The following is a 27,109-nucleotide window of genomic DNA, read 5'->3' on the forward strand; positions in this document are numbered from 1 at the left end:
TAATTGAACGAGACCGTATGAAATGATTTATAACATGCTGGAGAAAACGTTCGTCACGAAGCCGGGCATCGTGCGCAACAGTGAAACAGTGAAACGATGCAAACGCGTGATTCGATATTAACACGGCTACGATGTGTAGTATTATGTACTCGGTTCTTCAATTATCAGATAACCATTGACGTTGAGCCATCAATTCAACGACTCGTTTCTATTACTTTCGGAATACTTTTTCGACTATCCGGTTCGGTCATTGCAATCGTAGGAACAAAATAATACGGAAACACGTGTCGTTACGGTGCATCCGTGGAAAACAAATAAGGGTTCCGACTACATATTGGCCAACCCCCCGCGTTCGTTCGATTCGTGAAATTCAAAGCTGTAACTACATTTCCCTCGTAATGGTATTCTTCTATCCCGATACAAAGCGTACACGAAATACAATACAGAGTGCATATGATATAAATAAAATTTTCTCCCACAATTTCCTTGAACGCAATTTTAATATACTGAATTAAGAGAAAAATCATTGCAAAGTAGGGGGTGCAAAAAATGCCGATCACACGAGACACGAAGCGTAACAATGCGAGACGAGGAATGCGACAGTGTAAAGTGGTGTGATCGCGTTAGTCGGACCAATTAACGTAATTAACTGTAATTAATTAGAAGCGAAACGAGGAACTACCGCTCGAGAAGACTGGTCGACGGTCGTGCCGCAATCGATTCAACGAAAGCGCCATTTGATTCGTGGCAGAAAGTTAAAAGGAGCAATCGCAAAGAGGAACATGAACGAGCAAGGCGTTCTTTGTTCCAGTATTTTGAAACGTACAAGAAAAAAAAATGGCCAGTCTCCGTGGTAATTTCGACAGATAAGTCGCAGCCCCGATATTTTTGGCCGTATAAATATTTTTACCAGCTCCGCAGCTCGTTTTTCTCTGTTTTCGAGAGAGCCGAGGCGGACGATACGCATCCACGCGGCCAGTGCTCCGAATCTCGAGGTTCAACACTCGCACGCAGCCACGTCTCCTATCTTTCTTCCACTTCCTCCGAGCAAATGGACTTTGAAACAAATTGATCCGTCAAGGGATCGTTGCTGTCTAGACCCTTGCCTTATGATTTTCTCAGCAATTGCGTCTATCACTGCTAACCGTTCATTGCCGCGATGTCAAGGCAAATAAACTTGAAATATTGCGAATACTGTAGAATTAATCCTCGAATCCTGGAAGCCGAGTCAATGATGACTTCCGAAAACCCTATTAAGCAGAGAAGTAGAGAGACTACTCATTTTCTTCCCCGCATAAACTAAAGCGATCGCAGTGAAATGAAGATGAACCGACACCCAGACACCCAGACACCCAGATCCAACAATTTTTTCCTTTCTTTTTTACTTCCTTGGCTGGGGCACGTCGAAACGAAAAGGGACTAGCAGAAAAGAAGGAAGAATGGTCCTTGTAACCACATTATCACGGATTTTCCCTGTCCGTTCGTGGCTCGTCAACGGGGACGTGGCTTAATCCATTATGTAGCTACTGTGTTGGCTCTTGAAGGCGGCTTTTCAAGCGTCGCGCACACAAAGACACGCTGCTCTCTAGCACACCCACTTCTGCCCTATGCTCGTGTATCTCATTCGGGCAATATTACTCGACCTACAACCACCATCACGGTATACTGTATACTCTAGTCAAGGAAGGCAAACTTCGCATCGTCCCTCGTTCCGTTGGAATATTTCGCGTGTTACGGTTCAAAAATCTAGAATGGAGAAAGAGAGGCGAACAGAGGGCTGATAGTCTGCCCTCGACAATAAGCGAGTAGAAGATAACCAGTCCATCGTCGATTCTCCTCGTGGTATATCGTAAACGCGGCCAATGTAAAGGAATGTTATAAATTACCTGCCTTCTAGAGTTTAACGCTAAAGGCATATAACCGATACGTTTCCCCTAATTAAAATTACTCGAACCGTTGTTCTTTGGAAGGAAAGTAGGTTAGATATGGTTTAAGATTAGAGAGGAGTGAATACTATTAATCGAAATTGGCTAATTACCAACTTGGTGGAGCAAAGAATTGATGCGGTAGGAAAATGTACCCTGTTCCGGGGCCCTGTCTCGTCAAGGCTAAGGAGAGAACTCCAGTGTATTTCGACCACGTGTCCGGGATTACGTAATAAACGTGACCATCCTCTCTTTCCGGGCACACGGTACTCAACCTCAACTTGGATTACCTACGATCTACGCTGACGAATCACGAGGAACTAAATCGTCGAGCAACCCCTTTGGAAATTCAGAAGTCTCGTTGTGGATCTAGGTGACAATTATTTATATGTATATATTATACATAAATAACGCATTTCGAATATTTATCGTGCCTGACGCGTTCAATGTCTGCAGATGTAAATGAACCAGAACGAATGCAAAGGGTTAGAGAGCGCCATGACTACATACTGACACTATACGGTCCACGAGAAGTAGGTAAAAAAAAAAAAAAAAAAAAAAAAAAACACACAGTTGAACAACATGTAAAGAAAGAAAGGAGAAATGGAGCAGAGAAGCTAGGAACTTTTGTACGATCAGCATCGAGGGAGAGTTAAGGGCGAGGCTAAGCCGAGCTAAGAATGCGGGGGAGAGAAGAGGAAGCGTATAGAGAGTAGGGCACGGATGGTGAACAGCTGCCAGGGCCTATGGTGGCCGTTTTGTGTGAAACGTGCCCCCATAACCCCCATACTCCCCTTTCCATCTCGCGTTCACTCGTGTTCGCTTGCTCGATCTTCTCCAGCCACCGTAAGCCCTCTCCTATACTGGCTGGGACAAACGCGGTTGCACTCTCCTGATGCATCAACTTAATTCAAGAATATACTGTACTTAATACCATTTAATTGTGTTTTATAGAATCTTTTAACATCTCTGAGCAACTATTTTTTAAAGACACAGCTTGTCCCAATTGCATGAAACATCCTGTACAGTGATCCATCTATGTATCCCCAGGCTCGTTGCTCGCAAAGAATAAAAGCGCGCTCGCAACCCGCGTGCAAGTGTAAGTACGTACGCGTAATCTACGTGTCCGATCGAACCGAAAATCTATCCGGAAAATATTTCTTCGTGAAGAAGAAAGCTTGCGTCGAGCGTGGAACGGACAGCTTCTTTTTCTTCCGACGAGCAGGAAGGAAGAATCGGACGAAGAATCATCGCGGCTGTCCGAGAAGAATGGAAGAATCGTGCATTGTTCCACCCTTGTCCTCTGGTCCGGAACACGTGAAAAACTGCCTGACCAGAAATACTGATAGATTTTTGTAGGTAGCCCACCTACCCCTAATTAAAGATGCAAAAAAAGTGAGAGATGATGATACATTGAAATACAGTTGTTGCGTAGGTACGTGTTCAATTTGATATCACTTATTTCGCTGATCTGAGTGGCGCAATAAATTATAAAGGCGATATCTCGAGCGTTATATGGGAGGGCAGAACGTCGGCATAACACGACGGAGGCACGCAAGAGGAAAGATCGGAGCGAGTCGTTTTGTTCGGCAACGGTAACATTGTTGTAACACGAGAAGATATTGTCCACTTGACAACGGAGCCATGGCATGGAAGAAATCACTCCTGGTGCACGTGACGACCGGGACCCGATATATGTATGTATGTACATACATACATACATCGACATCTACTACCTTTTTCTCCTACCTTTCCTCAACGTTTCGAATCTTCGACAAACAGCATCGATACGTTGTTTACATACCTACTACATAAGTACATGTACATATGTACAGAAAAGAAATTTGATCGAAAGAACGATCAGACGATAGTAAACAGAGAAGATAAATTGAATATACATATGTATATCGATTCGAAAAACAGAGACAGGCTCGTATCCCTTTTTTCTATGATCGCTGAAATTTCATCTGAAATTTAAAGCTCGATCCGAGAGTGGACCGGATGTGTGGATCGAGCCTAAAACGATCGGAGAGTTTCGTAATGTTCGCCAGGTAGACTGTCAAGTCAGAGAAGGAGACGAGGAAGAAGGCGAAGAAGAAAGAAAAGAAAATGAGAGAAAAAAGGAATTGAAGAAGAGGTGGAGGTTGAAGAAAAGGCGGTCCTCGGGGGGCTCCTTGTCCCCGACGTTTAATTTCAGGCAGTCCAAGGAGCTCGTAACATCTCTGCCGTGTTTAACATCGAGAAGAGAGCCTTGGGAAGAAGATGCCAGTGATCAGCCCAGAACCAGTTCTCGCGCCTTAAACGCCCAGGACGGTTCTCACGCATTTATAGCCCTTCATCACGCTTTCCATTCGACCTAATTGCCTCGATCGACCACCGTGAGAACCACTGTTTTCTACACTGTTTGCAGAAATCTACGTCGTATCCCGAAAATCAAACAAACCGTTTTTCTACAAAAATTTTCAAAAGAAAGAAACCAACCAGCGACACGTAACAAATACATACATAATTATTATAATAAAAAGGAAAACGTTCGTGATTACTCGGTAATACTCGGTAAAGTGAAAGAAAAGAAACTGAAATTGTATGCTGGTTAAATGTACATATTTAGGTATGTAACAATGGTTGAGAATCGTTGCTCGGTGATACGATCGTACCGTGATCAATAATACGGTCGTACAGCCGCGGCCGGTATAAAAGAAGGCGACTCGCTCAACTTGAACGTTAATGAGTCATTCGAGAGCCGTGTTTGACACGTATCTGGGTACTTAATTGCACCGCTGACGAACGTTAACTTTTAACAAATTCGTCGAGCGTGCAACAAATTATTCATGCACCGAGATTAACCCTCGATAACCCATATTTCCCAACCCTCCCAAAAAAAAAAAAAATGATACCAACACCGTATAAATCTTGTTCACTCTTCATTTTTTTTACGTACTCTCATCTCGTCTCGGTCGCTAGGACGCTCTGAAAGGAGTTTACTCCAGTGGAACAAAGAAAGTCAATGCCGTGACGTTACCACGAGGTTTTTACGGTTTACTCTAAATCCCGTTACGAGATTTCGCCTCGTACTGGTTCCCGGTTAGGTGAACTATTAAGAAAGAGCGTCAAAGCGTTACGGAAGGGGGTCGATAACCGGCGTTCGATACATCGGAAATATGTACATATCGCTAACTCAACTCTAACTAAAATAACAAGAAATTTTATTTGAACCGTTGCGCTAGATTTCTCTAATCGCAATCATTTCTAAGCGATTTAACGGAATTAACCAAGAATAAGAAAGAAATGATATTTCGATAGCGTAAAGGAAACGAATGTTCGTAAGTGGGTAGGAAGGAAGAATATTGTTGGTTGGGCGACAGACACGAAAGTCGTCGACGATGTACGAGGAAAAAAGAAAAGGAGAGGAGAGGAGAAAGAAGGTACGCTCCGGTGTACAGAGAGGATACTACTCGAATAGGAACCGGAACTCGCGGTCCGTGCTCGGAATCGACTACACGATTGCACATGTACGGCCGTGCATATGAATCAGATAAAAGGGAGTCGGAGGAATGAGGGGGATCAGAGGGGTCTTGTATGGCCGCGAGGCGCGGAGAGGTTATCGGCTCCGTCATTGATTTCTTCGTCGCACGAAAATAAATCTCGGTAACAGAGGCGGACGCTTTCAAAACCGCAGGGACAAGAATATATGTACATATGTATGTACGATCGTCTCGATCTTCTTAACCAACTCGATACCGCGATCGTTTTAGCGAAAACTCTTTTTAACTCTTTGCGCTTCTATGTTGAACTTCTTCTGATATCGTATGTCTGTAAGATATCTCGATCGAGACACTATAACTGTCTGTGTCTGAAAGGCATATGTATTTGGAACGCAAACGATTAACACGTCGTTGACAATCTATAGATGAACGCGTTGTTAATTTTGTAGCTGGCAACTGGAATCTGGAATATACACATAACGCCAAATACGAATATATTCGCTACTAGTAACGGATGTAAATAAAGAATTAGCGGGAAATTTGAAAAACAGATCTCATCTTTAATTGTCTGTTTTAAAAAAACAACATACTAACAACATACGACAGGGGACAGGATTAATGATGAAAATTATTCAAGATTTGTCAAATTTGGAATCTGACGATGATCTCAGAAAACAAGAAAAGCAAAATTTCTTCCATCTTAATGGCTCGTTCGAGAAAGAACGCTGTCTTTTTGTTCAACAACGACAGATCCCCGTAATTCTCTTTGACCTAGCTAACCTTGAATCGAACAACATCGCGTCGCATATTGTATCAAGACTTCGAAATAAAAATATAAACCCGAACCATGATAAATAAGAGAACAGCTTTCAACTACGACGTTGTGAGATATTTCATTTCGATACGATTACGTTTGTACATAATGGCTTGCGAGAGAAATTTTAATAATCGTTCAACTCGGAGAGATTAACCGATGCACAATCGTAACGCAAAAGCCTGTCTAGGTTTACATCCATCTTGGAACGTTAAATATCGATCGAATATCGGTTTCTATCTGTTCTATTGATTTCCGATTACGGAATAAACAAGAAAATTTGGTAACGACAGATGACGCATAATTCGTGCAGAAACAAGCGGAAACTTGACGCCCCGCCTGTCAACCGAGAAAAAAAATTCCATACCGCGAGACGCATCAGGTTGGGAATACGTTACGGACATGGAATGCCGAAAATTAACGGAGATATTAAATTTCAGAAACCGACACAACAGATCTTATATATTAATTGAAAAATCTCTATGATCCACGTGCTACGAAATACGTTTTCATAGAACCGGCGTCACCCGGCGACACGCCGTTACCAAACTTTCGACTGAAGGTCGAAGTAAACCGAATCACCGGACAAAAATAGGTTTACTAACAAAAGAAAAACGTTTAAAAAGATAAGAAAGCTTGTACTCACCGTTAGCACCAAAATATCCTGGAGAAATCTGTCGAAATACGGATCCCAAGCACTTGCAAACAACACTTCACTCGAGTACGCCGGTCACTGCGCTTGTGCGTTCAAATTCACCATCCTTCAGCGAAGCACTGCTGCCATCTTACGCGCCTAGCTGCCAACTGATTTACCCACAAATCCCGTTCGCAAAGGTGGCGGCAAGGCTTCTGTGTTTTAAATCTTATCCACATGAAACACGATGATGATTAATTAACGATACATACACTAATTTATTTGAATAAGACTTGTAATGAAAAAAAAAAAACGCTTTAAAAACAGGTGAAACTTTGCAACATCAAAACTAAAACTGAAAAGAATGTTTTATGAAAACATTCATAACCTTACGTCAACGACTTACACGCGTCACGATTCAAGATGCTGGAAATTTTTACTAACAATAATCCTCTCGACTTGAGCCATTTTTTTTATTTTTTAGGACTGTTGTTACTTGTAAACTTATCAAATGAAATATGTTAACATACCACAGGACACGCGTGAAAAGATTGAAATTTAACTTCGTACAGAATGTTTGGTTGTCATAGAAAACAAAAAAGAATCTAACGTATTCGCGTAATTAAATGACTAAATACATATGTATATACTACATACGTTTAAAAAGGACACGCGTATAAATTCTTTAATTCTTTATTGTAATATTCGTAGTTATACCATGAAAACCACATCCATATTCTTTTTCCCATGCCCAAAGTACAAGAAGCCATAATGTGGACTATTTAATTTATGATAAAATGTCACACCAGGCCAAAAAAGACTGTGTAAAATTACCAATCGTTGCCCAGGTAGAAACTGCAAGTCCCAACATCCTAAGACGGAGTATAACACTTCAGAAAAACAACAATCGACAATTATAATAACTGTTCTTATTCTAATACCTGGGGGGACATCCAGATCAATTGTATCCAAAAAATCTAACGCGTAATCATAATCGGGCCTGGTAAGCAAATTAGTATTCCACTTTTGTTGGGGTGGACGAGCGTGCAAATAAGATTTTAAATAAGAAGCATCGTTAATAGTAAGCCCTTCAAACCCTAAATTTTCGATGCAATCACCATCAGGACACTTGAACCACGCACCACGTGGAACTACTGCCGCATCTTCTCGTATTAATTCCACCGTAGCTGCGAGTCTATCTTCTTCTTTCAATTCTTTAGGAATCGGTCCCTAATATTTATAAAACTTTACTAATTACCTTCTTTAATTATCATCTTTGCAAATGTAATCAACTTACGTCGTAATATTTCTTAGGGTCTTCATTTGGCGGGAACGGAGGATTTACATTGTATACGTTTGTAACTATAGAAGGATCTCCCTCGAATTTGTTAATCGCAAGCGGCGTTAAGAATCGTGCACATTTATTGGCTTTTGGTAGCAACAACCAATTTAATCCATCCGTACTAATTCAAATGTTTCGTTTTTATTTTTAGTTTTCTTTTTGTTTTAATTATGCATATTTAAATAGTCTTACCTATAATAATACACTTGACCGTTCATGCAGTCCTTCTCAAAACCATATGCGATGTGATAATCACTTCGAACTCCGTAGATTTGACCCCAATAGTAACACTTCCGAAAATGGTTTTCCTGTTGCAGTATCAAAAGAGAATTTTTTAATAATTGTGAATTTTCTGTTCCTACACATATTCCAGCATAACCGAGCATATCTAAACTGTCCAATAACCAGAAACATTCCATCTTCTTGCGTGCGTTTTCTCTCGGTAATAAAATGAATTTTAAAACATTTTGAAAACAATCGAGAATATGGAATGATTTTCACATCTTAAAAAAATACTTGCATTTAATTCATGCCATAAGAAAAGTGTCTTGAAAATTCCAGTAGATGGATTCAAGTATGTATCACACGATTTCAAGTATTGACGTTTATGGTGTTTGTTTCTTTAGTTGAGGAACGATAATGTCATCGTCCGAAGAAGAAAATGATGAATTGATGGATCTAGAAGCAATACGCGATAAAATATTAAGCCAGCCACGCAGTGAATGTATGCAAGTAAGTGCTTGGGAGGATGACGATGACGGAGTTGAAACTGAACGTAATGCTAAAGGTTAGATCATGATTTTGGAAGTGTATTGATCATAATCTTCATAATCGATTCAGTAATGTTGTTTCTTTTTATTTATAGAACCGGATGAAAAAGAAATTCTGAATGCAGCTGAAAATGGTGAATTGGATAAAGTAAAGAAGCTGATAACAATAAATCCTGGTCTGTTAGAGGCTACAGACAAGGATGGTTACACTCCATTGCATAGAGCATGTTATGGAAATCACGTTGAAATTGTGGAGGTACAGACGCGTTACCTTGTAAATGTAATGTTCTCTTAAATAATTGTTTCAAAAATGTAATGGTATTCTGTCTTGTTTATAGTATTTAATTCAAGCTGGTGCAAAAATAAATGCAGTGACTCTGGATGGATGGCAACCATTGCATTCTGCATGTTGCTGGAATAATGTTGAATGTGCAGCAGTGTTAATTGCAAATGGAGCGGACATAAATGCTAAGAGCAAAGGTGATCAGACACCTTTGCACTTGGTGTCTGCAAGTTCCCATAATTCTCCAGCATTGCAACTCCTTTTACTACATCCGGATACAAATCCGCATATAGTAAATTCGAGCGGGGATACTGCAGAAGATATTGCAAAAAGAACAGGAAAATATTATCCAATGTTTGAAATCATCAGGGATTACTTAAATGAGATTTAAGGTAAGTAGAAGGAACTTATCTGTTACTTAATAAATTTATTGAATATGTTTATATACACATGTTACAACATTACGAATATAAAAAATTCGTGAAATCAAGAATTTGATTTAAGCGTATCTTTGATATACTATGGTTAAAATTATAAATATATTAATAACAGAACCTGTACTTCCTCTGTAGGCGCATTATATATTTTAATACAACAGAGTATAAAAATATAGATGTTCTTATATGTATTACTAGACACATAACAAACTTTTAATAAAAACTTCAATAAAATAATACTTCAAGATTGCTTGATTTTTGTTGCACGGTATGATAAATGTAAATATTGTATAATAAGAAACTATTCAGAGTATTAACAGAAACATTTACTGTGATTTTAAACGTATAAATATATTTTAAATGTCATAATAGCGTCGTATAAAATCGTATAAAAGGTGACTTTTTTTTTTTTGTAAAACACTTATTGATAAAGTAGAAATGGATTTTGAATAGTATTTCAAATAATGTATGAATTTTTATCTACGCATTTAAACAGTATTTTGACTTCTTTTTTTTATTTACAATGATGTTAAATTAACGAATTTTGGTGTACCGTTACTTAAACGTTTCGATCCTTCCCATATAAGGACAGTAAAATCTTCAGTTACTGCATACAAATGATGTTGGTCTAAAGCCCATGCTATCGCAATTACTGGCCCACAACCTTTTATGCCATTTATAATTTCTCTGACTAATCTCAAATCCCAACTGCTCCATAATCTTATCACTCCGTTATCCAATCCCGTCGCAATAACATTGACGGAAACTCCTTCCGGTGCATTGCTATAACACAGTGCTGTTATCCTTCTTCGAGACAAAACAGATCCAACCGCTCGTGCGTTTATAGTAAATATTTTCAATTCGGACTGACCCGAAGAAGCATTCTCACTTGTCCTTTGAATTTCATAAGTAACTGCTATGTCTCCAAGAGTTTCACTGATCGATAATAAACGAATAGGGTAATTCTGGTCACATGGTATGGATCTTATGTATGTTAAACTGCAATGAAAAGATAATGTTAATAATAATGGTCTGTGGATATATTTTTTTTAGCGTTCATCAATGTATATACCTATTTAAATCCCAAATAACGATAACGCCACTTGTATCACCCGTGACAGCTATGCTAAATGCTCGTGAAAGAGATATTGTCGTTACTCTGCTTCTATGAGCTAAGAGCACAGATGCTGGTGCTGAACTGAAGTCAATTTTACTTGTCACAACTGTGTATGTATGCACCGTTATTTTACCAGATAAGTGACCAGCCCAAAGCTGTCCACAATCTGGAGCAGAGCTTAAAATAGTAATCTTGAAAGAAAAAAAAAAAAATTACAAAATTATTATATGGTTCTTGATTTGAGAAAAAAGATTTCGGATAATAGCAGTTCCTTACTGGATCAAGACCAGAGGACTTAATTAATGGTCTTGGTGGTTGTTCCTTTTTACATTTCAGTCTTGCAATTCCATCTGTACCACCCCATGATACTAGAGCAGCTCCCAATACAGATGTTCCACTTAACATACTAGCACCTAATAACATTGCATAATTTATCTGTACATATAAGTACGAAAATTTTCGAAAATGTTTAATTGTTAAATTGAAAACTATTTACCCTTCTCTTTTGTGTAACCAAGTAAAAGAGTGGTGTAACTAGGTAATCCGAACACATCACCAGTCATTAAAGGAACTAAAGACGCCAGTGGTGCTCTATGTTTATGTTTCCAACATAAAACTGGTTCATTTCCGGGCGCGCCAACGTAGTTTCCCCATTTGATGCCTATAATCATAGAATCGTTTTCAATGTTCAAATTCTGAAAGGAAAAACGTGACTGAAAAATCCAACATACCATCTACACCTTCGATAACTTGTGGCAATGGGTTATGTATCATTGTGTTCCCAAGATTCTGAATTAGTAATGGGTGAGCAGCTCTAAATAATTGTGCTGGTGTCTGACCATATGTGCGTACCATTGTCTCCCAAGCTTGACGTTCCAAAGGATCTGCTATTTGTTCAACATTGAATCCATAGTAGGTCTAATAAAAATATAAATTCTTGAATTTCAAGTCAACATTTCAAACAAATATCTCAACACGAATCTTGATATAAACATACCGCAGGATGAAAAACATTAATAGCTTCCACCGCTGGTCTTCCTGTTTGTCTAAATCCGAAAACCAGGTCGATCCAGTAGGGCAAAACTTCTCTAACGACATCAGCTTCTAATGCTGCTCTGTGAGCAAGAATAAAAAGTCGTGCATCACCTCCACACCATTTTGGTAATTCGACATCTCCTACCCGATTACCATTCTGTCGAATACCAAAGTTAAATCCTAAAAGAAACCTTGATGAACACCGATTGAACATTACTGTCGAGATTTGGGTATAATAAAGTATATTACCTTCGGAGTTCAATAAGAATTCAGGCAAATAGAAAAATTCAGGTATTAACTCTTTTACGTCGGTCGTTGAATCGCAACTAGTTAATCTCCATGTGGTAGCCAGCGCGTGAAATGTCCGATCAGGAATGTCAAAATTGTCGTCTTTAAAATAAAAGTTGATTGAATTAATACATATACATGTACATATGTATATCTGGAAAATAGGATATGTCATTTACCTTGATAACATAAAAACATACTGGTGAATGGTGGTAATCGTACCAAAAAGTGAAGTACCGTTCCCGAATTACTATAATGTGATCCGTAATGAAATGGTTCTTGATTTAGAGCAATTAAGTTTAATCCTTCTGATAAAGCTTGCTTAAGATACTAAAACAAAATAACGAGTAGCATATTAATATGACGTGTTTGATCAGAGAAACTATCTAAAGATAATTAAAATCCTTACATTATAATTATTTATATAATGTTGCTCATTTTTCTTATCCTGCACAGCCATAGGACGTTTGAAATTTCTAGAAAAAAAAAAAAAAAAAAAAAAAATTTCATTATTGCCTTTTCATTCGCGTTTTTTATTCTTCACGCGGTACTTACCTGTAAATTTTTGGATTATTTAGATCGATCTTTTCGTTTGTATAATCTGCTAGCACAAATGGGAACACAGGGTATTGCATTAGATCATTGTAGGAACGACCAGCTAATTTGTTTAAACAAGTTATATATTCCCAATTCGTTAAAGCTCCGCTTCTCCACAAAGTGATAGCTTCGTTTAGATCATCACCAGGTATTCGTCTTGGTAAATTGCAAGCAGACAATTCAGTTACAAATTCGTCTCTTTCCTGTGAATTAAATATTGTTATAAATTTGTACTTAATACTTACACATTTTTTTCACATTAATGCATACCTTTGAGGAATTAAATGCAAGTAAATAAGTTCTTCCAGTAATGAGAAAAATTTCAATAGCCCGTTCTTGAAGTTGATATCTTCTTCTGTGCAGCTCTCGAATATCCTCGAGATGCCATGCTGTTCCACCTACCATAGCTAAATCCAAACCGCCTAAAGCTATCTGTAATTCGAACGTAACCGATTAAATTACAATAATCGACTTTATGATAAAAAAAAAAAAAAAAAAATTGGACAAACTCATACATCCGTGTGTAGTGGCACATCAGGTTTATCGGGAACAAAGTAGAGACAAGTTTCACCGATGAGAACCTCGCCAGCTAATTCAGCTCTAGGTGTAACTACTTTGGCTTGAGACATTTTACGTATTCTTTCGCTAGTGTGTAGCCGCTCAATTAATGCTGAAGCGTTTGCATCTTGCCGATCGGTCATAAATAAGTAAGATAAAGGTGCTTCATATTTCACTGCATCTAATTTATCTTGATATTCAGTCATGAAAAATCTTTTATCAATATTTAAGTGACATCGTTGAAGTCGTATTCTGACTCTAGCTGGACCTTCTGTTGGGTCCAGTTCCCAACTTCTTGGATAACTTTCTGGAAAGTGCCATGCGGCCCTCTCGTGGGTTAAACGACGAGCCAAATCTCTCCATTTAGCAATCGCTTGGGCTTCCAATGCTCTCGAATGTTTCAGTCTTTCCATTAATACTTTACGTTCTCGATTTTGTTCCTCTACAACTGTACGCGTTATAGTCATAGCACTTTCTGTTAGCTGTTTAGCAAGTACATCGAACCTATTGGCGATCCTGAGAGAAAAACATTTTATAGAATATAAATGTAAATTGACAAAGCACAGAAAACATTAAATCCTGCTCTCATTTTATGTTCACCTCTGAATTGCTGGAAGATTGTTATCAATCCATATGTCCCGATCTCTCATCAATTCTCGTCTTAACAGTGCTAGTTCTTCGTTCCATATACCAGGACTAGCTTGTTCTATTCCTTTTGCCAAATCCCATATGGACAGCGCTTCTTTCAATTCTGCGCATATTCTTGCATCAGCACTGGGTATTTCATCCCGTCTTTGCAAAAGATCCCAAAAGAACACGGTAAATTTTTGTTCTACCTAACGCATAAACACATTCATAGTTGTACACCGAAAAAAATGGAAGATGAAAAAATACGTAATGATTAATGGGTTTACCTGCGGATGGACTTCTAAAAGAGAGGATAGAATTTCACGAGCTTTCGGTTCTTCCATGAGTGACCTAACAGCAAAAATTCTGGTATTGTTACTTTGGTGGGGTCCAAGTAACCACACCATTATTTTAGCTGTGTATTTTCTTAAAGAATGTCTCGTAGACCATCCGCTGCTCCAATGATTTTTCTTCTCTAACGGATTACAGAAACCATGTAAAAGAATCGAGAACAATCTTTTGGTCAGCTGTAACTCGTTCCCGGATGGTGATTCATCAGCCGCGGTGATAAATTCAACGGCACGCATTAAAATAATACGGAATCGATCGAGTAATTCTCCTTTGCCTGGTTCACGCAAAATTGCGATGGAAGGTGCGTGCAAACTAGTGTAACTGGACGACCGAGAGCCGTGATCGCTTTGATCGCTGGATGTTGTGAAAACTGAAGTTATATGAGATGCTGAAGCGAGATACGATGCTGTGCTACGTAATCGGAAACCCGACTGATTCGAGACTTTTGTCGCGAGCACATCGAGTTCTCCGTCGAAGAGTGCAACTTGGGCGTCCCTCACGATCGACACACAAGTTCTATTCTTAGTGCAATGGGATTTTTCTTTCAGTTCCATATGATTTAATATTAAATGCAAGTCTAGAACAGCTTGCATTTGATGACTTCCTGGAGACTCTAACAGTTTCGTGGCAATTGCCACGAGAAGGACATGGATGTCCCGGTAAAGAGATGTGGAACCACCTTTGTGAGCTCCTCCAACTAATGCTTGCACCAGCGATTCGATTAAGCCTTGTTCTAAAAGCATCCTTAGCGCATTGGGATTCTGTAATTACAACCTTATTTGTTATATTTTGTTTAAAAGGCAACGCTGCAATGTGTTACTGTACCTTTGCAATGATGTCAGTGATAAAAGACACTATCGGTCTGGCTACGTTTGGTTCGGTAGCTGCTGCTTTCGCTATCATCGCCATTAACGGAGGCATCGCGGCCAGTGTTGGTCCTCTTAAAGCTAAATTCTCTAAAGCAACCACCAGTGGTTCACTTCCAGGATATAACGCTATTTGATTGGCTAAATGCATAAAGTACTTTTGTTTTATAAATCTGTTAACTTCTTCGTCACTGGCACGTTGTAAATATGTTTGGACGACCTGTATAAAATGATTACATATATGTATAATATATGGATTAGGACAAAATTTCAATATTTTATTGAACTTCTGGTACCTTGATCAATGCTGTTCGAACTCTAGTGTCGGGATTATTAGCCAATACAAGTAAGAGTTCAGCTCTTAGAACATGTTTCAGTACCGAGCCAACTTGGCTATCAGGTAAAACTCTAACTGCATCTCGAAGCAGCAACAAAAGTCCTTCACAAACTAGGCCCTGACAAGCTCTTCTTTCATCTGTCCATGTTGGTTGTCTTTCCTGAATATAATATCATTATCGGTAGTAGAGTATTGTTTAACAGATGAAATAAAAATTATTTCAAGCTTACATTACTGAGAGGATTAGACCCATCACTAGCCGCAATTCCAGAGTCTTCTCCAGCACTAGTATCTTGAGGAGGTCCATTTCGACGTTCCTTCCGTTTTGGTATTCTATTTTTTTGAATCTGCAAAAAGTGATCACATATATTATAATTGTTACCGAACTTTTACATAGCGCGAACGTACAATTACTAACTTGTGCATTTGTTAAACCCTTGCTCAACTTGCTATTCTCTAGAGTTCCTATAGATTCATCAGATGAACTAGAAGTTACCGTGTTGCTGACTTTCACGACCTTCTTTTCACCGATTGGTGGCAACAAGAAATATATATTATGTCTCGAATGAGTGATGTAAGTTTCTGATGCTTGATGAACAAGAACCAAGAAATCTGTAATGGCTACTAAATGAGCAAATTCAGGAGGAGCTCCCATTAGTGCTCTTATTAATTCAACCACGGCAGTTCCGGTTGTAGAATCGAGTACAGCGCCCAACTCTTCGTACATAAAATGTTCCTATGAAATATAAAAGAATCAGTGAAATTATCTTCATGTTAACTTCATGTAATACATACTAACGAAGTAGAATCCACTTACCTTGCACAGAGTTAAAATCGTGTCAACAATTCCTACTCTGTTCAATTGAGATGCATTAAATTCACGCTGTGAATGCTGATCTCTTAACAGCAATAACAATGCTTGCAATAGCAAATTTAACGTATCATGTTTCACCCACGTTCTCCACGCAGTCAGTGCACCTTTGATCAATTCAGGATCCGTGATGACAGCTTCGCAATTTTGTGAGACCGAATGATTGCCGCTGCCGATATCTTTTATTAGGATCGAACTATCACAAGCTGCATCTAACATTGCTTTCAGAATATGTCTACCTGCGTGGCACCGTGGCGATTCTAGAATGCGTAGGATTAAAGATGTTCCACCTTCGGATCGATACTGATTTAAAAGTTCGGAATCATTTCTTATTAAGTGGAGAACTATCGAAAGAGCTAATGCTTGTTCTTCCTCTGTCGAATTTAATTCGACTACCTGTGTAGGATCAATCCATTTTAGTGGTTATCAATTTTGGGTATAAAATTTATTTTACACATAGTCGTACTTACTCTTGCGAAGAGATATAAAAATATGGGTACACCACCCACTAGGATAGCAGCGGGTACAAGACCCCTGTACTGTTGGCATTCTAATCGAACGGACAATATCGGTGCCACAGACAAAGGTGGTTGTTGCGAAACTCTATGTTCCGGTGCAGAAACAACCCTAAAACCTGGTTGACCCGGAAATAGATTTCTTACCACAGCTATGAATAGGAAAATAAATGCTATAAATTACGAATGAATTGCTATACAAGGCAAAAGTTAGAGAACCTACCAGCAGGGTTCGCGATAGCTTGAGGATACAAATGAACGATATTGGGATTTTGTGCTTCGTAACTGAGCAACAGATTGTCTTGCAGTTCACCTAAATGAGAATTTGTAGCATCCATAACCGCGTCCCAGTCAATTTTTGTATCAGATACCTTGGTCTCCACAGCGCGTCTTAAATACGTTCCTCCGTATGACTTTCGTCGGCTCGTATCAAATTTACCACCCTCTGTATTAGACGCAGATGTAATCAAGTGTTCTAAAATAAAAATAGCAAACGTACGAAGGTTAATGCTTACCAAATCTTATTTCTCGAACACCATCTAAAGCTCCAGATGCAATTAGCGGCGCGAAATCTGGCTTCTCCGTATTTAAAATACATTCAGCAAGATTAGTGTAATTAGGTCCAAGACTCGCCAGATACAGTGCTCTCTCCTTGGTAAATACTGGACACCTGTAAGTTTAATTGTCACCGATAGGCACACGTAACATGGTAATTAATTGCTAGTTTAATGTCACGTGACGGAAATGCACACCTGAATACCATTAAGTTTCCAAGATACCAAGCACCGATGTTGCTTGATCCGACTTGGCCTAATAAAACGCATGTAGCTCCAGGTTTTCTCACTAATAGACCATCGAATGGTAATTGTGCGTTGATTTCTCTCCAACCGTCTACCCAAATGACAACCTCAACAACGGCGCTACGTTTGTTTAAAACTGTGTCTTTGAAATTCAGTGACAAATGATGCCATCGACCAGAGGGAAGCATACCAGTTACCGATGTTTCAGATATTGTTCGGTTCGTTTTATCATCTGGCCGGGTTAATCGTAAAATCAATTTATCTGAAACAGAAAAATATGTGCAATGTACATATTTTCCAGCTCTGTGGAAAAAATAAATACACGTTGAAAGTGTATAGATAAACGTGTTTAGTTACCTGATTTAAGATCCAACCATGTTTCAAAAACCAGTGATTCAAATCCGATAGACATCAAGTGGACAATGGACGTTGGCGTAGGTGGAGATGTCGAACCTGCTACGACTGGTGTACCCAAGAAAAGATCAGACATCGATTGGTCTTTCCACGATAATTTGAAGAGCATGCGTTCGATAGAAAAATAACAAACTTATTGCTACACGTTGATATACGTACGTAAGAAACGTTCCAACGATTCGTTCAAGTTAAAACATTAATTGCGTACAGGTTAAACGATATTTATAACATGTTAGTTTACAGGAAACGTCGCTTTACCAACCTTCTCGACTCCAGTTATCAGATAAGATGCCCCAGTCTGACAAGCTTTCATTGTCTGAATCTGGCATTGGTGATGTGTTAATCAATATTCCTTTGCCATTAATAGGTAATCCTCTTTCAACTCTCAGCCACATTGAAACGGAGCAACCTTGCAACCAAACTGGCCAAGCCAGTTCAGGGCCAATTGGTAAGCACGTTGCATGCACGGACCATGGACTGCATATGCCCGATGCGAAATGTCGCTTCCGAAAGTTGTTTACAAGATTCTTGGCCTTCTCTAAGTTTTTGTACTCTTGCGATTGAGCTTTTGAGAATATCTTTGCCTCAGCCATTACGGGGAATGACAGAATGAAATTAGGTTGAGGGCGTGCTACTAGGACAAGGTGGTAAAGTGGTTGCAATAGCGATAAAAGCGGAGATGCGTCGACTTTGAACAGAGACAAGTATGTGACTAATTCTGATGGTGAGATGGATTGTGTCGCCAATAAAGTAAACACTTCTAAAATAGCGTGTTGCAGATCTGAAACATTTTATTACATAATGTTAAGAGGAAAATTCGATAAAAGTTAAATATGTAATTAACTTACCTTGATATCGAGTATCCCTGCTAGTGAATATATCTCTAAAACCGTTTAAAATTTTTGTGATCACGCCTGAACCAGCTAGAGCGGCACAGCTTGAGGCACTCTCTCTGCAAGTAACTGCAACTTTCCTCAAACCAGCGGTTATGATAGATGCCCTTTCGGTATCCAAACCTCTGTGGAAAAAAAAATTCTTGTTAACAGTTATCGCAACACTTTCTACACTATCCAAACACTTACTGTTCACTGAAATGAATTAACAGGTCTACTGCCAAGGAGCACAAGGCAGGATGTGCATTTGCATGACCTCTATGTTCGACCACAGGTCCTAATGAATTACTTCTTTTTACACTGCTATTGCGAGGACTTCGTCCCGGTATTTCTACGTCGGCCTCATAACCATCATCAGCAGTCACGTATTCACCTGTGCTGCTGTCATCCGCTGCACAATCCGGCATGGCGTCTAACGTCATAGTTGGTAACTGATATCATGAAAGGGAACGGTAAGTATTATAATTAAAGAAATGTGAATTTATGTGAAAGAAAACAGAAATGAAAGAAATTGTACCCTTGGTCGGGTATATTGCGGTACAGTTTCTTCTTGAGCTGGCTTTAGCATGGACACTTTCAACAAAGCTTCTATAATGATAGCCAATCCACGACCCAGTTTCACGCCTGCTTCCATCAATGCTCTGCCCAATTCCATGATTACGTCGCAGTCACCTGTATCACCGTTTTTATACATATATATTATATCTACTAACAATGTAACAATAATAAAAACGCATCGACGTATCGGCAAGGAAATATTCTACGATTCTTGGAAATAGCTGCTCTACTAACAGCGTGGACACTTGGAGATGTTTACCGATGACAAACATTCTGTGAACTGTTTTCACGTCGACTGAATTCGCGCAGCTTATTAGGATCTTAATCCGCAGCTGTGCGCGACGGAAGAAGTACGTGTAGGACAGAAACGTACTCGAAATGCTTATGATTCACGGCTCGTTATATAAAAGGCACTTACACAACGGGGATGTCAAGCAGCACGTGAGTAGAGCCTCGAAGAGTCTGTGCGTTGATTTATTGGAATCTAAAAAGAAAAAAAAGAAAAGAGGGCAAACGTGTACATACGTATAAATCCAGATAGGATTCTTTCCACACTATACGGTGCAGTTTGTTCCACGTACCTGCGATGGTGTCCGTGGAGATACGTACGGCCAACGTTTTGAAAAGTTGCAGAGACTTCTGGGACACGGAGTCCAAGGATAGTTTCGTGCGAAATTTTGGACTACAAAGAGCAACACCAGCGGCGGCTCTCCACGCTGCGCTGGCTTGATAAAGATTTATTCTTTTGCTAGGATCCGCTTCGTTATCGGTATCTGGACAAGATGCAGTGACCTCAGAATTGTCGAATACTTCCGGAAAACAAGAAATCGTATCGATCGATCCTTCCAATTCGCTTTGATCTGCTGAAGCATCGTTTTCCATGATAGTTTCTTCGGTTGTTTCTTTATCTTCCATAATTTGATCGCTCATCTCTGTTGAATCTCTCTGTTGATCGCTAGAATCATCTGCTGTATCTTCGAAAGCACGTAACAACTCTGTGGTTTCCTTTTCAAGAGAATCGAACAGAGATTTAAGGGCAGACTTTTCTATATTCTCGAGATTCGCCTCTATAGAACTCGTCTTCCAGATCTCGATAATGACAGTGACCTCCAGCAGGGCGTAAACGCTCCGAGTGAAGGCTGTGTCCGTTATCAGAGCCAAAACTTCTTCCAACCCGTTGATCTCCGTGAACACTTCGCATATTTGAGTGTTTACGACTAAACAGGAGGTGGCAGAGAGACAGGACTGAATGAGAAACTTGGCGGTAACGTTGCCCTTGTCGGCCGTGTAACAGCTCTTAGCTTTCAGGAAGGTCGGGTAGAGCACCTTCAAGAGCAACTCCTTTCTGATATGAAACTTAGAGGAGGGTGCTATTTTCAGCAAGTGTCCCATCACGGTGTAGGATAGTTTTGGATCGTCTAGCGTCAACAGGTCTGCGTACAACTCTAAAAAATCCCAAGAAAATGACAGAGGTCTGTCGCAGGTAGAACATGTATCGGATTCCGAGTATGCAGCGAGCTCCTTGTAGAAGGTACGCTCGAGAAACGCGACGGCCGGAGCGTACGTTGCTGGATCGTGCCTCTCCAACAGCAACGATACAATGCTGGTCATGAGTGTTCTCGGTGGAAAACAGCAACAAGTACCGGCTGCTGTCGACACTTTGATCAATCGAATCTGTAGCTCGGTAGCGAAAGGATGAGACTGCTTCAGCAGATTAGCGAGTGTCATAAACAGAGAGGAAATGCAACAAGCCTGTTTCGTAAGAGTGCCGACCATCGGCTGGGTGTAAGGTGCTCCAAATACATCCGAATGATGATGAATCTGTACGTTATTGACACAGGATTTGTGTTTTGCTCGGTTGCAGTTTGTCGCATGAGAAATATCGCGTCGAACGGATTTCAAACCGCTCGTCAGTGCACCTATCATATCAATGACCTTTCTTGCGCGGATTACCGACCTCGCTGGATCAACGCTCGGTAGGTCAACAATCGCGAATACGGTTCGCTCGACCAGCTTTCCATCTTGGCTCTCGGTAAACAATTGAAACAATTCCAGGAAATCGGACAGCTTCTCGAGCGTGGTGCCCTGTTGATGTAGCAAACAATAGAGGAAAGTGACGATTCCGTAGACGGTGGCGAAGATGAACTCTTGAAGAAGCGAGCCTTCTTCCGGTGAGAACACGTTCATGGGTTTGCTGCAAGCATCTTCGAGCAATCTCAGAGTCATCGGCAGTAATCCATTGTGAATGACGGCGGTGGTAGGCTCGTTGGCCCTTAACACTCGTTCCAACGCGGTGAGCATCAGCCTGGCAGCCGCTGCTTTCAAGGTGGCACATTCGGTACCGGTTAAACCGGTGCAGTCGATACCGAACTGAAGGGACCAAAGGGTGTCAAGAGCGAATTTTAAAACTTGCACAGCGGGTGTTTGCTTCGCTGGAGTATCGTAGTCTCGTAGACCCTGAAGCAGTTGAATGATCAACAAGCTGGCCTCAAAGTTGCTGATCCTAGCGTCCAGAACTTGCTTGATCCTCTCATCCACGTAATCTTTCGAGGTTTTCTTAGCTGGCCGAGCGGGCAACTCGTAGAGGGCCGCTTGCCATTTTTGTTCCTCGTCGCTTCTGACGACGGACGTGAAGTACTCAAAATCCATAGGATTCAGGCGGATCTTCAGCGTGAGGGATCGTGCCTGATCGATACCGTCTGTCAGCAATTCGGACTCGCTGCTCGCGCTTTCCGGCGTGTTGCGACGCGCTTCGAACGCACCAAACGATCTTTGCCTATGCTGGACCGGTACTTTGGCACCGATACTTTGTCGACGAGCTGTTCTTCTTCGCGACGGTACATTGCCCTCGTGGAGAACACCGTTCCGAGCAGACTTTGTCGATCTTCGCCTCGCGTGCGGCACGATATCTACCGTGTCGACGGTATCGTCGTTGCAGTAGAATTTTACATAAGGATTCCGCTCTTCGGCAACGCTCGACGAATTGGTAGAACCCGGCTTGTTACCGTCCTCTTGAAGAGCTACCGGATACAGGGCGACCAAAAGAGCTACCAGCTCTCGTGCGCAAGAAAGACCTCGTACGCCGAGAAGTTGTAAAACCGCCAGGCAACGCCAACCACGATCTTCGCACAGATACCTCTTCAAACCGATCAGTTCGTCACCGTTGATCCTCTTTGAGCACAATTCGTGAACGTCCGAGAGTAACTCGCAAGCTACAAGAGTAGACACACCTCCTCCACCGGTTGAACTGTAATGGATATTTCCATATTGCGTCTTACTTTTATAGCCTTATCTTATCCATCAAACGAGGTCCCGTTATCATTTTATTATCAGTCAGCCCGATAGTTGACCATTGCGTTTGGCGTTTGAACGTTCGCGTTTGCATGGAATATTATTTTCAGTGGGTAACGCGGTATCTTCGTAGGAAGGTTTTAGGTAGGAAACTTTCAGGAAGAATATTTAATAAAATCTTTGTGCCGGACAGTGACACCAACGCGTCTCCATCGGAGACTTGGAAATATTTTCTGGTATGTTTCCTCCTTTGATTTCTTTCTTTTTCGCATTTAAGTATCAAGGGAAGAATAGAATCGAGTTGCAAACCAAAAAGGCGAGAACGGAATGGTGGAAGGTAAAAATGAATTAGTATAGGAAAATCGAACGTGAAGCGTTGCATTATAGCGTCGAAACCACAGCTACGAGATCGTATTTTCATACTGCGGTCAACGATCGCTTCTCCGTCGTGACAACAAACGTATGACTTCTTTATCTATCTTCTATTTTCAAAGACTATTTTAAAATATCTTGCAAGCTTTTGCTTTTTTCACTCGTCGCGTCGATCGTCTTAATAGAAGCAGTCATAAATTACTAAAGATATTATGAATTAATTTTTTTTTTTTTTTTTTATCTGATTCTCCAGTTTGCTATCTAAATTGATTAGTGTAATTTTAGTAACTGTTTTCCTCTTGAATTTATAACAGCTTACTGATTATCGCTTACTTGAATACAATCAAGATTCGATGAAAAACTTACCAAAACGATAGGGCATCTTTCACGTCTCGACCTTCTTTCACTTGGGCAAGCAGTTCGGCGAGAAACACGTCCAACCACGATGATTCCTATATATAAAAGAAAATAGAAGAAAGAAAATAGAAGAGAAAACATAACTGTTTCATCTAAAAGTTTTACATTCTTTATCTGCTGGCAAATTGGATCAGAATAAATGAAGAGAGTAATTCGGGGTTTCGTCAGCGTTCACGAAATAATAAATTAATATAGCCCACGTAAATACGAATAATGTAACTGTATGTTCTTTTTTTAGCAATGCCATGCTTGTTTCGGACTTGATAGTGTAACAAGAAAAACAACTCGTTACGACAGAGATTACGGACAAGACGAGGAAATAGTTGATACAGAGTTCCGAACTGGATAAAAAAGAACAAAGATATTGTTTTCTTTCGTTTTCTTTCGGACTGCAACCCGATTATTGCACGTGTCGTAGTGTAAACGATAAAATAATCGACGCGATACAAGGCATTAACCAACAGCCGAAAAAAAACACAGAGGCCGAAAGTTCGCGAGTACCATCTCGCTTTTGGTGAATTATAATTTTAATTAAGATTTAACCCTTTTCTCACGGAAGACGAAAAAGAAAATTGTTATTTACCGACCGGCAATCGTATCGTGCTCGTTCAACGCGTAAATACCTACCATGATTCACACGGAAAACAACCGCAAACAGAACGTTTCAAGCATCGATTGTACAGTAGTTTGTGTCAACTTTGACAAGAATACAATTTTAACCGTACAAACCGATAACAAAAACAAATATATATGTATATAGTTCAAAGCGTTGCAATCGAATGACATAATCACCCATGTGGAAAGATATTCTATCGGTTAATAATTTCTTCTTTTTTTTTTTTTTTTTCATTAATCTTCATAAAAAGTAAACGATTGCCAGCTTACGGATACTCTAAAATGTTCCTTACGTTGAACAAGTTTAGTCTGCGATTATTTTAACGCGAACATACGATGAAATCAATACCATTTACGTTGCACGGTACAACAGGATCTCGTAATATTTCGATCCTCGTGGCAAAGTATCGACAAACATGTTACGCCTGACTTGTAAGTCATCCCGACGAGTAAAGTTGTGTTCGATTCGTGAGAGAACCATTATTACGAAATCCTACATTGCTAGACACGGTAAAAGACACGTTATACGAGTGCATTTGAATAAAAAGACAGCCGTCTCGTTGGGTTTCCATACTCGTATAGTTTACACAAATTGCATCGCACAATCGGATTTGTACAGGTAGATAGTTTAGTTTGAATAAAATTTGATTGAGGTTGACGCAAACCTCGATACTTAATAATGCAACCAAATCTAGCTAATGTTGATAACCGAAGGAATTATCGACTTTTTGCTTCTTCATAATTTCAGCCTATTTTGGTAACTTGTAGAACAATAAAGCTTACAGATACTGTCGACTAAGCAATATATTCTGAACCTTACCCGAGCAAAATTAATCAACAAAGTGGAAAATTGTGTAAATTAAGCTGAATACGTAAACAAGATTATCAATTCAGTGTATTCGGCAAATTTTGTATACGTAAATCAATTTGTATAAATGGCCGGAGTGTGTAAAGCCAGCTTTAAAAAACTCCAACGCGAAAGGAAAAACGGTAAGGTAAAATGAACGTGTATAGTATACAAGTTGCAGCAGCTGATAGAAATCTTCTGCATTCTTCGATATCAGTCAAATGAAAGATTTAGCATAATATAAAGGCGTGGAAAAAAGTAGAAAGTATCGTAAAAGAAGAGGATGCGGTTCGCGTGATTCTGTAAATTCCAAGATCCAGAAGAGAGATCGTTGTACCTCGTAACTCTGCGGCTCGGCACGAATGTAATGATCCCATAAAATCTGCAGCTTGCTGGTCGAAGCCGGAGACATTCCTAGACGGTCCTCGTACTCCTTCTCGTCGTCTTCCTCCCTGTCCTCGGTTCTTAGTCGCGTGTCCTCCTCATAGCTCGGCAACTCGTCGAAACTGAACCACGGATAGAGACTGGTGTCCTCGGTTAGACTTCGAGGATCACCGCCAGGGCACGTAGCTACTCGATCACCTGAAAGATCGATTTGCTAATATGTATCGTCCAGTGAACGGAGGACACCTTTGTGATGCACGGCATTCGATGGTAAATGAAACGTATCGTGTCGCGTTGCGATCCTCGCTACACAGAAGAACAATAAATAATCCAAGGAGAGTCGCGTCGCGTCGGCTCCTCCTCGCGTACCAATCGCAGCCGTGTGTCTCTCGGTACGCGTTTATGTGTCGATCGACTACAGCTTACATAACATCCCCACGAGTCCACGACAGACCAGTCGTTCCAGCGTTCCAGCGCGAGAAGCCTGAAAGCTTCTCTGGAGCGACGAAGAGGCCAGAAAGGTAGAACAGTAACCCCGTATTCATAGAGCAGCGACGAACGTGGCCAGCACCGGCAGCATCGCGGCCACCAACACCACTGGGACACACTAGCGGTGACACAGTTGGCTAGCTGCTTGCTAACGCGCCACGACAATGCAAGAGTAACCCGGGTCTACACCAGCATCGGGGCTAACCGCTTATCAGTAGATTTTACTCTCTCTCGTGCCACACGATTCGTGCTGTCTGTCTCCTCCTTATCGCTTCTTCTCGAGCTTGCGACGCGATTCGTTCTTATACCTCGGACCAAAAATCCCTCAATAGCGATCGCAACTTTCTTCTTTCTATCGTCTCACCGTATCTTCCAAAGAAACGACCAGGAAGAACGTTTGATACACGTTGAGACCACCACTGAGCTCACCAGCATCGAGGATCGCGACCTCGTTGACTGATCGATCGATCGGCACCGCTCGGTTAACGATGATTTACGAGCTTCCTTTTATTCTGACTTTTTACTATGATCTGAAAGAGGCGGTGGTCATTGATCCTGCAACCCTCGCAACTTTGTATCCGAATCGACGATATCGTGACAGAGAATATTCACATAAAATTACTTTCTTCTTCTTACGAAGGTTCTCCGATGCTTTCTAACTGCGACAGTATAGCTCGTGAAAGATATCGAAGAGAATAAGGTCACGATTAGTGATGTTAAATCGCCGGCAGAGACGAACGCGGCAGAAATGGACGCGTTGACAAGCACAAGTAGCGTACAAGGCTATTTCGCCGGCTGATTTAGCCGAGTCTTCGCATCGAGATCCACGTACTAACTAACTGTCTACGACACGATATAACGGAAGGGGGCAAGCTAACGAGACGAGCCTCCCGTGGGTCAAACGAGGCCTCCAATCGGCTTCTTTCTTCGATGAAAACTTATGATTCACGCATTGCCAATGTCTTCCTCCCCTGTGTCTCGATAGGAAAGCAAAAAGAAAAGAAAAGGGTAAATGAATCCTATGAAAGGTAAATGTAAGAGTACCTTTCTCGACTGTTCGATTCGATGAACCAACCCCTTGTTCGAACAGGTATACGACCATTAGTCAGTCACGTACTAGCAAAACGATGAACCGGCCGACTGTCACGTACTATATGTATTATCTTCCTAAGAAACG

The 27,109-nt window shown here is 40.5% G+C and overlaps 3 protein-coding genes across 10 annotated transcripts; 1 reads left to right on the forward strand and 2 right to left on the reverse strand.

The window, feature by feature from the left end:
* Positions 1-6,997: 6,997 nt before the first annotated feature.
* LOC114876064 (radial spoke head protein 9 homolog) lies at positions 6,998-8,628 on the reverse strand. Of its 4 annotated transcripts, none has more exons than XM_029187089.2 (5): positions 8,393-8,628; positions 8,156-8,321; positions 7,800-8,088; positions 7,576-7,730; positions 6,998-7,086 (listed from the first exon to the last, which is right to left on the reverse strand). In XM_029187089.2, the coding sequence occupies exons 1-5, from the start codon at positions 8,617-8,619 to the stop codon at positions 7,081-7,083; spliced, it is 843 nt and encodes a 280-aa protein (XP_029042922.2). In that variant the 5' UTR covers positions 8,620-8,628; the 3' UTR covers positions 6,998-7,080. The 4 variants fall into 4 exon arrangements, with proteins under 4 accessions (XP_029042922.2, XP_046141142.1, XP_029042924.1 ...); XM_029187091.2 differs by having other exon boundaries at positions 7,003-7,086; positions 7,693-7,730; XM_046285186.1 differs by having other exon boundaries at positions 7,576-8,088.
* A 112-nt stretch (positions 8,629-8,740) lies between these two features.
* Positions 8,741-25,011, forward strand: LOC114876066 (ankyrin repeat domain-containing protein 49-like). 3 transcript variants are annotated; one of them, XM_046285187.1, is made up of 4 exons: positions 8,741-8,987; positions 9,066-9,226; positions 9,309-9,645; positions 23,836-25,011. In XM_046285187.1, exons 1-3 carry the CDS (start codon positions 8,840-8,842, stop codon positions 9,642-9,644), a joined length of 645 nt encoding a protein of 214 aa, XP_046141143.1. In that variant the 5' UTR covers positions 8,741-8,839; the 3' UTR covers position 9,645; positions 23,836-25,011. The 3 variants fall into 3 exon arrangements, with proteins under 3 accessions (XP_046141143.1, XP_029042928.1, XP_029042927.1); XM_029187095.2 differs by lacking the exon at positions 23,836-25,011 and adding an exon at positions 14,402-14,486; XM_029187094.2 differs by lacking the exon at positions 23,836-25,011 and having other exon boundaries at positions 9,309-9,929.
* LOC114876048 (lysosomal-trafficking regulator) lies at positions 9,661-27,099 on the reverse strand. Of its 3 annotated transcripts, none has more exons than XM_029187056.2 (33): positions 26,977-27,099; positions 25,397-25,641; positions 23,547-23,632; positions 20,099-22,764; positions 19,936-20,001; positions 19,477-19,631; positions 19,149-19,390; positions 18,915-19,084; positions 18,329-18,847; positions 18,010-18,114; positions 17,605-17,914; positions 17,368-17,522; positions 17,076-17,297; positions 16,808-17,004; positions 16,284-16,733; positions 15,885-16,202; positions 15,697-15,813; positions 15,426-15,626; positions 15,089-15,349; positions 14,200-15,024; positions 13,886-14,121; positions 13,243-13,801; positions 12,998-13,159; positions 12,686-12,930; positions 12,540-12,606; positions 12,310-12,460; positions 12,092-12,232; positions 11,805-12,022; positions 11,539-11,725; positions 11,304-11,468; positions 11,084-11,220; positions 10,763-10,998; positions 9,661-10,689 (listed from the first exon to the last, which is right to left on the reverse strand). In XM_029187056.2, exons 1-33 carry the CDS (start codon positions 27,032-27,034, stop codon positions 10,209-10,211), a joined length of 10,353 nt encoding a protein of 3,450 aa, XP_029042889.2. In that variant the 5' UTR covers positions 27,035-27,099; the 3' UTR covers positions 9,661-10,208. The 3 variants fall into 3 exon arrangements, with proteins under 3 accessions (XP_029042889.2, XP_029042888.2, XP_029042890.2); XM_029187055.2 differs by having other exon boundaries at positions 18,010-18,150; XM_029187057.2 differs by having other exon boundaries at positions 18,010-18,150; positions 25,870-27,099.
* Positions 27,100-27,109: the final 10 nt, after the last annotated feature.

This window comes from Osmia bicornis, chromosome 3, assembly GCF_907164935.1.
Source record: "Osmia bicornis bicornis chromosome 3, iOsmBic2.1, whole genome shotgun sequence".
Lineage (NCBI taxonomy): Eukaryota > Metazoa > Arthropoda > Insecta > Hymenoptera > Megachilidae > Osmia > Osmia bicornis.

Coding starts and splice junctions, on each gene's coding strand:
- LOC114876066 (XM_046285187.1), top strand. CDS start 8,840: ATGTCATCGTCCGAAGAAGAAAATGATGAATTGATGGATCTAGAAGCA. Junction 8,988..9,065: donor AACTGAACGTAATGCTAAAG/GTTAGATCATGA, acceptor TTTTATTTATAG/AACCGGATGAAAAAGAAATT. Junction 9,227..9,308: donor ATCACGTTGAAATTGTGGAG/GTACAGACGCGT, acceptor TCTTGTTTATAG/TATTTAATTCAAGCTGGTGC.
- LOC114876048 (XM_029187055.2), bottom strand. CDS start 27,034: ATGGTCGTATACCTGTTCGAACAAGGGGTTGGTTCATCGAATCGAACA. Junction 23,633..25,396: donor CCGAGCCGCAGAGTTACGAG/GTACAACGATCT, acceptor TTTTATATATAG/GAATCATCGTGGTTGGACGT. Junction 12,023..12,091: donor ATTCTTATTGAACTCCGAAG/GTAATATACTTT, acceptor GGTTTCTTTTAG/GATTTAACTTTGGTATTCGA.
- LOC114876064 (XM_046285186.1), bottom strand. CDS start 8,619: ATGGAATGTTTCTGGTTATTGGACAGTTTAGATATGCTCGGTTATGCT. Junction 8,322..8,392: donor GGTCAAGTGTATTATTATAG/GTAAGACTATTT, acceptor CATTTGAATTAG/TACGGATGGATTAAATTGGT. Junction 8,089..8,155: donor ACCCTAAGAAATATTACGAC/GTAAGTTGATTA, acceptor TATAAATATTAG/GGACCGATTCCTAAAGAATT.